We start from the raw sequence: 11,652 nt of genomic DNA on the forward strand, positions 1-11,652 counted from the left end.
CTGATGTAGGCAAGAAACAGGTTTTGATCCACATCTCATCTCATCTCCATCCGCTTATCCGGGGTCAGGTCTCGGGGGCAGCAGCTTTAGCAGGGGACCCCAAACTTCCCTTTCCCGGGCCACATTAACCAGCTCTAACTGGGGGATCCTGAGGCGTTCCCAGGCCAGTGTGGAGATCTAATCTCTCCACCTGGTCCTGGGTCTTCCCCGAGGCCTCCTCCCAGCTGGACGTGCCTGGAACACCTCCCTAGGGAGGCGCCCAGGGTTCATCCTTACCAGATGATCCCGAACCACCTCAACTGGCTCCTTTCAACGCAAAGGAGCAGCGGCTCTACTCCGAGTTCCTCACGGATGCTGAACTTCTCCCCCTCTCTCTAAGGGAGACTCCAGCCCCCCTCCTGAGGAAACACATTTCAGACGCTTGTACCCGCGACCTGGTTCTTTGGGTCCTGACCCAGCTTTCATGACCATAGGTGAGGGTAGGAACCAGGACTGAGGGTAGATCCAGAGCTTTGCCTTCCTCAGCTCTCTTTTCACAACGGTGCGGTAGAGGCGTGAAATCTCCTTGGTCATGAGCAACCCCGACAATGTGTCATTTTGCATGTTTCTCTCCTTTCAATAAAAAGGCTGTATGATGTTGTTACAGACGCCGCGGGTCAGACTGAGGGGGACCCAGAGTCTGAACGAGAGCGCGAGGGTCTGTTCGCCCTCCATCATCGGCGAGGCGCCATCAAGCAGGCAAAAGTCCACATCGTCAAATGTCACGAGTTCAGCGCCACGTTCTTCCCTCAACCGACCTTCTGCTCCGTCTGCAAAGAGTTCGTCTGGTACGCGGCAAACACACGGACCACCCAATTGTCATTTTCTCCATTGTTATGAGTCATTTCATCCTGTTTGTGTCCGTCACAGGGGTCTGAACAAGCAGGGTTACCAGTGCAGACGTGAGTGTCACATTATTTTCCACTGACGTTCAAGGAGTCCACGCCGTCTGCCACGTGTCTAACTGTCATCTCTGTGTGTTTTCAGAGTGCAACGCGGCTATTCACAAAAAATGCATAGACAAAGTCATCGCCAAATGCACCGGTTCGGCCATTAACAGCAAAGAAACAATGGTGAGTGTGTGTGTCTCCCGCGGATTTTCAGACGTCTCGTCGTTTCACATCAAATCTGCTGACACGCGTTGCGTAAGAGATGTGTAAAGCTGTGGTTATACTGCTTACTAATCGCCTCAAACAGACGTATCATTACACCAGACATTCTTGTCTCGTCTCGTTTGCCGCTGTTATCTTCTTGCTCTCGTTTCACTTCCTCCTGCTGAGTTCACATACATGATACAAAGAGAGAGGATGTATCACGCAGTTTAAAAAAGGACACACCTGCCACCCACTGTTGGGATACAGGAAGTGTTTCTAATACTGATTTTGGCTTGGTTTGCTTCTGTGCCGAGGTTTGTGGTTGTATAAAAGGTACTTATCATAGTGAGTGTGTTATCTGCAGTAGATGACGGTCGACTTGCCCCAAAGCCGGCACTGAAGCTAAGAAATGTCCTGCTGCGGACGGGGACAGCAGCTAAACACATTTTAGACACCTAAAAACATCGACTGTGGCTCAGTGGAAGAGTGGGTCGTCCTCCATTCGAGAGATTGGGGGTTCGATCCCCACCTACCCCGGTCCACATGTCGAAATGTCCTTGGGCAAGACACTGAACCCCGGATTGCTCCCCGTGCTGCGCATGGGTGTGTAAATGTCATTAGATGCCCACTGCCATCAGTGTGAACGTCTGTGTGAATGGGTGAATGTGACAAACGCCTTGAGTAGTCAGAAGACTAGAAAGGCGCTATATTAGTACAAGTCCTTTTACCATTTACCAATATCAGTTTAAGTGTACCCTATATTTACAATATTTCCACAGCTCTACCTTGCTGTCAGACAGCCCTGTTTCACTGTACACAGGTGGAACTGAAGCTGTGCTGTGCTCTCGTCAAAGCCGCCAGACTCCATTGACAAAAACAGTTATTTTACCTCCAAGAACGCAGGAGTCGCTGCTCTACCGCTGCCTCCATCTGTTGGTTTATTTGTTAGTTTTGTAAGTTCCTAACCCTTTAAAACACCACAATCACAAAATACTGATTAATCGAGGCAGCAGTAGTGTTTCTGTTTAGGTAAAATTACTGTTTTAACCAATGGAGTCTGGTGGCTTTGATGAGAGCAAAGATAACAGCGTCCAATTTGCGTGAACTTAAACAGAGCTGTGTGACAGCAAGGCAGAAGGGTTAAATTATTCTAAACAGTGTAAACTTAGACTCTAAAATAAATGTAGCTACATTTGTTAGCTTCTGTGTCTGTCCTCCTGTCTGCTTTCCTAAACTGGAGCCATCTACTGTCGGTAACACACTGACTACAGATAAGTACCTCATACAACCACACTTCAAAAATATCCAAACTGTCCCTTTAACGTGTACCAGGGCCCTCGTGATAAGCTGTATGATGTGATGTGTGTGCTGCAGATCCACAAGGAGCGCTTCAAGATCGACATGCCCCACAGGTTTAAAGTCTACAACTACAAAAGTCCCACTTTCTGTGAACACTGCGGTACTCTGCTGTGGGGGCTCGCCAAGCAGGGGCTCAAATGTGAGGGTGAGAGGCGGGAGTTTTCATGATTTCTGTGGTTTTAGTTAGAAACTGGACTTGTAAGGTTACAACTCGTACACTCTGGCTTGCTCTGCGTTAACAACTGAGAACATGAAGCATAAGATCACAAATGTTGTTTCTGTATTTTGCTGTTTTCTGTGATAGCACGACTGAGGGCGCACTCACACTGTCCTTCCGCACCGAGGCCAAAACAGGTTTTACGGCTAAAGCCTAGTGGGTTTGACCAGTGTGAGTGCAACCGCTCCGTGCATAACTGCGGCCAGCTGGCCGTCCATGGCCCGTCTGAGAGAGGTGGGCTTTTGTAGAGCCCGTTTGCACATGTACGAGCACGAGCGTGCGCACGTGTACGAGCACGAGGCCTACGGCGGCTCTGACGTCATTTATATGCGCCTGTTGGGACATAGAAAATTGAAGGAGGGACCATGCGCGGACATTTAACAACAACAACAATGGCGGTGAAAGGTTCACGTTGGTGTGATGCGGAGGTGGAGTGTTTACTGCAGATTTGGTCGATGAAAAGATTCAAAAACAGTCGACAAGACGCACAAAAACTCAGAGGTCTACGGAAAGATTTGTAAACAAAGCCACGCATCGCCATGACGTCATCAATTAGTGTGACGTGTTACGGCGTGATGACGTATAGGCAGCAAGAAGCATTTGCGCGAGGCCCAGGTAGTGTGAGTACAAACGGGCCTGGGGTGCGGGGGGAGAGGGAGGGGGGGACAAGGACCCTAAAGCACGGGGCACGGGACGGAGGGACAATGTGAGTGCGCCCTGAGCTTAAACTAATAATGGATTAAAACCAGCCGCAAACATCTACAATAGCAGATATTCTTTAACGTCACTGTCCTTTGCAACACAAAACAGCAACTTCTCATGAATTCAAACTGCTGCATTACGCTTAATATGTGAAATAAGTGCAGATACAATCAGTGACATGTCTATCATAGATACATGTTGTTCTCAAATGTCATGGTTTTTTACTACACGTTGGTAACGCTGTGTTTTCTGTGCAGAATGTAGCATGAACGTGCATCATAAGTGCCAGAAGAAGGTAGCCAACCTCTGCGGGGTCAACCAAAAACTGATGGCTGAAGCTCTGGCCATGATCGAGAGTAAACAGCAGGTCGGACAACACGTCTGTTCTCTCAAAAATGTTGGAAACGTGTACATTTTTAGGAGCTTTAATATCAGCAACCCTGCCCTGAAGCTGCTCAGAGGCCTAAAATCTCCAGATCAAGTGTCTCAAGATGCCGTAAATGTGTTTTTCAGAAGCTTTTCCACTGAAATGTGTGACTTTGAAAGGGGCGGCTTAATAAACCGGTCCTACCTTTTGCCTTCAGGCCCGAAGCACCAGAGACACGGACACTGAAATCATCGGTCGAGACGGTCCAGTAGGTGTCGGTCAGCCGGGAGTAGTCCGAGGTCCGTCTGGTTTAGTAACGGGTGTATCAGCCACAGCTACACCTGCGAACAAAGGTGCACACCCTCTTAAATCTCCACCCTTTATTAAAGCTGTCAGTCCTTCTTGATAGTTTTGTAATATCATGCATTTGTTCCGCTGACCTGCAGAGGCGCAGGGTGTCGCGTGGGACGTGCCGACCGACGTTGGCAGGTCGATCACTGAGGCGCCCACAGAAGGAGAGCCTCTGTACGCCGTCCCCAGGAAGGACCACCTGCCCAAATTCACCGTGGAAGACTTCGTCCTGCACAAGATGCTCGGGAAAGGCAGCTTCGGCAAGGTATGGGAGGGATGATCTGATTCAGAGGAGACAGGAAGTGAGCAAAGGGCATTTTAACAGCATCACAAAGATCGTGTTAGCTAGCCGCGTTGTTCTTGTTCCTCGGAGTTTATCAAATGGAGTAACGTTGGGATTTTACAGCCTTAGATTTTTGTTATAACTCTATATGGAAGAATAAACTGCACATACAAAAAATGTCCACATCAGGGCCACACCTAAAGATTATTTTTACTACTGACTGATCTGCAGATTATTTTCTACATCAATCGTTTAATCGTTTAGTCCATAAAGTGTATTATAGTAATAATAGTAGTGAAAAAATGTCCATCCCAGTCCAAAAGTCCAATGCGTTGTCTTTAAAAGTCTTGTTTGTCAGTCAGAAACTCAAACGTATTTAGTTTAAAATGATAGAAAACAGAGAAAAGCAGGAAATCTCCATATTCAAGAGGTTGAAAACAGCATTTTCTGACACTTTTGAATAAAGAAATGACTTTGACTGATTATCAAAATTAAGAGTCGGCGATCGACCGGTCTATTTGTTGACAATCATTGCAGCTCTAGTCATTCATTCATCTTCAACCGCTTGTCCCTGTCGGGGTCGCGGGGGGGCTGGAGCCGATCCCAGCTGACATCGGGCGTGAGGCGGGGTCCACCCTGGACAGGACGCCAGTCTATCACAGGACACATAGAGACGAACAGAGACAGACAACCATTCACACCTACGGGTGATTTAGAGTCATCAATGAACCGAACACCTGCACGTCTTTGGACTGTGGGAGGAAACCGGAGAACCCGGAGAAAACCCACGCAGACACGGGGACAACATGCAAACTCCACACAGAAGGGAACCAGCTGGGATTCGAACCAGGAACCCTCTTGTTGTGAGGCAACGTTGCTAACCACTACACCAGCTCTAGTCATCTCATCTCATTTCATCTCATCTTCAGTCTCTTATCCGGGGTCGGGTCGTGGGGGCAGCAGCTTTAGCAGGGGACCCCAAACTTCCCTTTCCCGGGCCACATTAACCAGCTCTAACTGGGGGATCCTGAGGCGTTCCCAGGCCAGTGTGGAGATCTAATCTCTCCACCTGGTCCTGGGTCTTCCCCGAGGCCTCCTCCCAGCTGGACGAGCCTGGAACACCTCCCAGGGGGCATCCTTAATAGATGCCTGAACCACCTCAACTGGCTCCTTTCCAAGCAAAGGAGCAGCGGCTCTACTCCGCTCTAGTCAGGAAACGCAAAAACGTTCCTGTAGGAAAACACTGATGAAATAGGTCTTTACGGACTTTTATTAGAAATAACAGACGACATATTTAGGGGAAGACTTTCCATTCATGTGTCATCAGTGATATTCTAGTAACCCGTCAACATCAGGCTTTCATTCTGCACGTCATGACTCTTGTCTCTGCGGCCAGTCTCCGCTGCAAACCACTGACTTCCTTTCTTAACGTCAGCGGTGAATCGGAATAACGCTTGAGAATAAGCACAACAAAGGAAGGGGGTTAAAAGAAACAAAATATCCACTGTTTTTACATGTTCTTGCTGCGTCCGCAGGTGTTTTTAGCGGAGCTGAAAAAAAGCGGGCAGTTCTACGCGGTGAAGGCTCTGAAAAAGGACGTGGTGCTGATGGACGACGACGTGGAGTGCACCATGGTGGAGAGGAGGGTCCTCTCTTTAGCCTGGGAAAACCCTTTCCTCACGCACCTTTACTGCACCTTCCAGACCAAGGTAACGGCCGCTAACACTTGGACTCATATGTAGACACGACTGCAACTGCGGCCCTGACCCGTCTGCATTCATGTCCAGGAGAACCTGTTCTTCGTGATGGAGTATCTGAATGGAGGGGATCTCATGTTCCACATCCAGACCTGCCACAAGTTTGATCTGCACAGAACCACGTATGTATCCCGCCACAACGCAACGACATCCAATTAGCCGAATTGTTTGTTAAGACTAAGGTTGATACCAGAAGTTTCCATTTCGATACGATGCAAACAATACTGGAAACTTTCGATACGCAGAAAAAAGGAAATAAAAGTCCTTAGCTGGTGCGGAAAGAGTCACTTCTAGGTAGCTGCAACAACAACTGTTTAAGTTTCTCCGAGGTGCACTTGAATGCACCATGAAGTCTCATCAGAGCCCACAGACTTGACCATTTGGCATTTGTTTAAATAACTAACGGGAAAGGAAAATGTTCCCACGTCATTGACTTCAGGGAAGCAGGTAAGCTACCGTGTGTGGTCTTTTTAGAACTTTGGTTCGTCCGATATCGAATCTAAAATTAAACAGATTGCATCGTTTTAAACACATCGTATCGAAAAAGTACCGAAACTTTTGTCAACCTTTGCTTCGATGTTTAAGACGCTTAAATGTGACATTTCACTGTTTGAGTGGGATGCTTCTGCCGTAGAGATGTTTCAATACCATCCTTTTTTTAATCGATTCCGATACCTGAAGTACATCTCAAATGTAGCACTTAAAGCCATTTCACCTATTTGATCGTTTAGGATTCTTGCAGTTTTTGGGTGTTAATTTCATGGTTGCAGGCACTTATTGTAAGTCGCTCTGGATAAAAACGAAAGCTAAATGAATGCAATGTAAAAAAAAACAAAAAACTTGCGATCCGATACCATTGGGTTTAAAAAAAGGCCTTGCAAACTGTACAAACTGCCGTTTTCGTCGTGGGATTTACCAGCGTATACATTTTTTCCAAATTGCTGATGTTTCGCTAACGTTAGCTCTGATTTAATGTTGCACTCTCCATTGGTATAGGCGTCACGGTGGTGTGGATAGGCGGCACAATGGTGTGGTAGTCAGCCTCACAACAAGAGGGTCCCTGGTTCGAATACTGGCTAGGGCCTTTCTGTGTGGAGTTTGCATGTTCTCCCCGTGTCTCCAGCTTCCTCCCAGTCCAAAGACATGCACATGTTAGGTTAAATGCTGACTCTAAATTGCCCGTTGGTGTGAATGGTTGTGTGTCTCAGTTCGTCTCTATGTGTCCTGTCGTCCTGTCCAGGGTGTACCCCGCCTCGCGCCCGATGTCAGCTGGGATGAATGAATGACTCGCCATTGTAGAAAATCAATTCTTCTTTGCTGCTCTAGTTTAGTTTTTCCGCGGCTAAATTACATGATATTGCATCGGTACGGACTCATGTACTCGCTGATACCCGACAGTATCTGAGGCATGACTCTGCTGCAAAACTTCACTTCACTGCACTACTTATCGCGTCGGTGTTCATTTTAGATCATTTTATAATGACCCTCTATAATCATATAACTTTTCTGCTATAAAAACTTCTGTGATTGTTAAAGTACAGCTTGTGATTGGTCCCCTTTGTCTTCTATAACTCCTGTCGTAAACCTGAATCCCTCCCTTTCATCCACTTTCCCCGTACTTCTTGGCTGGAGACGAGCAGGAGGGAGGACAAAAGTGACTAACCCTGTGTGTATTTGTGTCTTTCTGCAGCTTCTACGCAGCTGAGATCATCTGTGGGCTCCAGTTTCTGCACTCTAAAGGAATCATTTACAGGTAGAGTCTCACAATAAACACGGAGAACAGAGCTGAAAGTGAGGCCAAACTGAGCTCTGCTCTTGCTTCTGTCCTCCTGTTCCTCTGCAGGGATCTGAAGCTGGATAATGTGCTGCTGGACTCGGACGGTCATATCAAGATAGCAGACTTTGGCATGTGTAAGGAGAACATGCAGGAAGCGTCGCGCACCTCCACCTTCTGTGGGACACCCGACTACATCGCTCCAGAGGTGAGAATGGAAACACGTCTTTATATTTAAGATTTAAGGGGAAACAAACACTGAAAATTTACCTCAAGTGGTAACTAATCTCAAAATCACTCCCTCGTTCACTCTGTCAGACCAACTTGCTCTTTTAGATAAGTTAAAGACTGTGTTTCTTGTGTGTGTGTGTGTGTGTGTGATATCAGATCCTGCTGGGTCAGAAGTACAACAGTTCGGTGGACTGGTGGTCGTTTGGCGTGCTTCTGTACGAGATGCTGATCGGTCAGTCTCCGTTCCACGGCCGCGATGAAGAGGAGCTGTTTCAATCCATACGCACGGACAACCCCGTTTATCCGCGCTGGCTCACCAAAGACGCCAAGGACATCCTGATCAAGGTCTGTGTGTTTGATGTGTTTGAGGGGCACTTAACTAAGTCATTAATTCAGCAGAAAGAATCGGTTTTGAGGGATGAACTAAGGGCGCACTCACACTGTCCATCTGTACCATGCCCAAGCACGTCTCATGGGTAAAGTCTAGTTCCTTTGACCAGTGTGAGCGCAACCGAACCGCAGCACGCTTGCTGGCCACGGCCCGTTTGGGAGAGGTGGGCTTTAGTAAAGCACGTTTGCACATGTACGAGCACGAGCGTGCGCACGTGTACGAGCACAAGGCCTACGGCGGCTCTCACGTCATTTCCTGTGCGCCTGTTGGGACGTAGAAAAAAGAAGGAGGGACCATGCGCGGACATTTAAAACAATGGCGGTGAAAGGTTCACGTTGGTGTGATGCGGAGGTGGAGTGTTTACTGCAGATTTGGTCGATGAAAAGATTCAAAAACAGTCGACAAGACGCACAAAAACTCCGAGGTCTACGGAAAGATCTGGAAACAAAGCGACGCATCGCCATGACGTCATCAATGCGTGTGACGTGTTACGGTGTGATGACGTATAGGCAGCAAGAAGCATTCTCCGAGGCCCAGGTAGTGTGAGTACAAACGGGCCTGGAGGGGGGGACAAGGACCCTAAAGCCCGGGGCACGGTACGGAGGCACAGTGGGAGTGCGCCCTAAAGGTGTGTTTGTGCTGCAGCTGTTCGTGAGGGAGCCTGAGGAGCGTCTGGGAGTGAAGGGGAACATCCGACAGCACAGTTTCTTCAGCAGCACCGACTGGGGCGCCATGGAAGAGCGGAGGGTGGCGCCGCCCTTCAGGCCAACTTTAGTAAGTACAGACACAGCTGAAGGGGCTCAGGAGTGTTTTCTGGAGAGTTTGTTTGCTACAGATATTAATCTACTTGAAGAAAAAGTCAAAGTGAAGAATATCAGTGTAAAAACCCACTTAGTGCACATTTTGAAGTTTCATTAGGCATTATGAACACACTCCTTTCTATGTTGTTTCTCTTTTTTTAGTATCTTGTTTCAGCTCTTTCACTTTTCTTCGTCTTATGTGACGTAATCTGAACATAATTGACAAAACGAGACATTTGGAAGCATCACTTAAGATATCCAGATTATTATGATGCATGTTTCTCACTATTTTATTGATTTTTTATACCACAACGATTGATTAAGACAAATTAAGCAGTATGGATTGAGTTAGTGGCGATCGGCATCATTTAAGTTCAAATGTTATTTTCCTAAACTAATCCTGACTTCTTATTTATGTTGTTTTATTTACATTTATTTAGATTTTCAATTGATTATATTTATATATTTGGATATAAATAAGGAGAATTGTTTGTATATAAAATAGGGAAATTGTTTATATTTTATAGCATATTTGTTATATATAAAATAGGGATAAGTGTTTATATTTATAGTATATTGGTTGTATATAAAATAGGGATAAGTGTTTATATTTTATAGCATATTGGTTGTATATAAATAAGGAGAATTGTTTATATTTATAGCATATTTGTTATATATAAAACAGGGATAAATGTTTATATTTATAGCATATTGGTTGGATATAAATAGGGATAAGTGTTTATATTTATAGCATATTGGTTGGATATAAATAGGGATAAGTGTTTATATTTATAGCATATTGTTATATATAAAATAGGGATAAGTGTTTATATTTATAGCATATTTGTTATATATAAATAGGGATAATTGTTTATATTTATAGCATATTTGTTATATTTAAATAGAGATAATTGTTTATATTTTTAGCATATTTGTTATATATAAATAGGGATAATTGTTTATATTTTTAGCATATTTGTTATATATAAATAGGTAGTTGTTTAAATATGAATTATGATGAATAGTGGATAAAATCGTAGGAACATTTTGAACGATGCAATATTTAATATTAAAATGTGTGTTGCTTGTATATTGCGTTGCAATATATTGTATATATGTTGCTTGTTTATTGAATTTATTCATGTTGCGGTTTATTTCCTATGGTGCTTTTTTCCACCTATATATTCTTTTTAACATGTTACAAAGTCAATGAGTAATCATGTTAAATAAGGTAGCAGTCCTTATCCATGGTGGAGGAAAATAAAACGCATTAATTGGTGATTCACGACAGATTGTGAGACGGTTAAACCAGGAAGTGCATTGACGTGTTTTTCCTCCCGCCCTCGCAGACGTCGCCCAGTGACTGCAGCAACTTTGACAAAGAGTTCATCAACGAGAAGCCGCGGCTGTCGTGTGCCGACCGCACGCTCATCAACAGCGTTGACCAGACCATGTTCAGAAACTTCTCCTTCGTCAACCCGGGGATGGCCGCTCGCAACGCAGCGCGCTGACCGCCGATACGACGACCTGCTACCGTACAAACGAGCCCCTCGGTCAGGAACAGAACTTACTGGAACAAACAGGCTGCAGAGACTTTAGTCAGGGGTGGGCAATCCCAGTCCTGCAGAGCCACTGTCCTGCATGTTTTAGGTTTCTCTCTGCTCCAACACACCTGAGTCTGATGCTCTGCTCGTTACCAAGCAGCTGATGCTCGTCAAAGTTTGATTATTGTTAGACTCAGGTGTGTTAGGGTAGGGAGGAACCTAAAACATGCAGGACAGTGGCTCTCCAGGACCGGCATCGCCCACCCCTGCTTTAGACCGTGAATGTCACAAAACTCAACTGTATCCGTAAAATATACACAAAAGTCTTTTTTAGAAACTTCTGGGCTGGAAACAAAGAGGCGAAGAACAAATACCAGGACGTATAATTATTAATTCCACCTTAAAAGTATTCAAATGATCTTGTCCGGGGGCGTTTATCAATAGAAAAGGTGTTGTAATGAACTTGTGGTGCCTCGTAATAACTTGAGTTTCGCTTCTTTGAGTAAAGCAAACTGAAAAATGTGGTTACGCCAACTTAAAACCGTATTGTCTCGTTTTATTTCTTGTCCTATTCCAAAACTGAACGAGTCTCTTACCTCCATGTTGGGTACGTTGCCCCTAAGTGTGTAAATAAACGTGATGTAATTCTGTTGATATGTACTGTAGTGTCAGTTGGATGTAGCTCTGTTAATGTGACTTCTTATTTGCACCTCAGGAGTTTTACTGACGCTGTCGTTTGGATC

General features: G+C 45.5%; 1 protein-coding gene across 2 annotated transcripts in view; it reads left to right on the forward strand.

The window, feature by feature from the left end:
- prkcq (protein kinase C, theta) overlaps positions 1 to 11,652 on the forward strand; it is a 34,522-nt gene extending 22,870 nt beyond the window's left edge. For both annotated transcript variants that reach the window (XM_083935559.1, XM_083935560.1), the window contains exons 5-18: positions 647 to 827; positions 910 to 941; positions 1,027 to 1,112; positions 2,508 to 2,637; positions 3,669 to 3,778; positions 3,996 to 4,131; positions 4,225 to 4,394; positions 5,948 to 6,121; positions 6,200 to 6,291; positions 7,860 to 7,922; positions 8,013 to 8,151; positions 8,331 to 8,519; positions 9,211 to 9,339; positions 10,715 to 11,652. In XM_083935559.1, the coding sequence (XP_083791685.1) occupies positions 647 to 827; positions 910 to 941; positions 1,027 to 1,112; positions 2,508 to 2,637; positions 3,669 to 3,778; positions 3,996 to 4,131; positions 4,225 to 4,394; positions 5,948 to 6,121; positions 6,200 to 6,291; positions 7,860 to 7,922; positions 8,013 to 8,151; positions 8,331 to 8,519; positions 9,211 to 9,339; positions 10,715 to 10,876 (1,793 nt within the window). In that variant the 3' untranslated portion in view covers positions 10,877 to 11,652. The remainder of the gene's footprint in view (positions 1 to 646; positions 828 to 909; positions 942 to 1,026; positions 1,113 to 2,507; positions 2,638 to 3,668; positions 3,779 to 3,995; positions 4,132 to 4,224; positions 4,395 to 5,947; positions 6,122 to 6,199; positions 6,292 to 7,859; positions 7,923 to 8,012; positions 8,152 to 8,330; positions 8,520 to 9,210; positions 9,340 to 10,714) is intronic.

The sequence above is a fragment of the Echiichthys vipera genome (assembly GCF_963691815.1).
Source record: "Echiichthys vipera genome assembly, chromosome: 20".
Lineage (NCBI taxonomy): Eukaryota > Metazoa > Chordata > Actinopteri > Perciformes > Trachinidae > Echiichthys > Echiichthys vipera.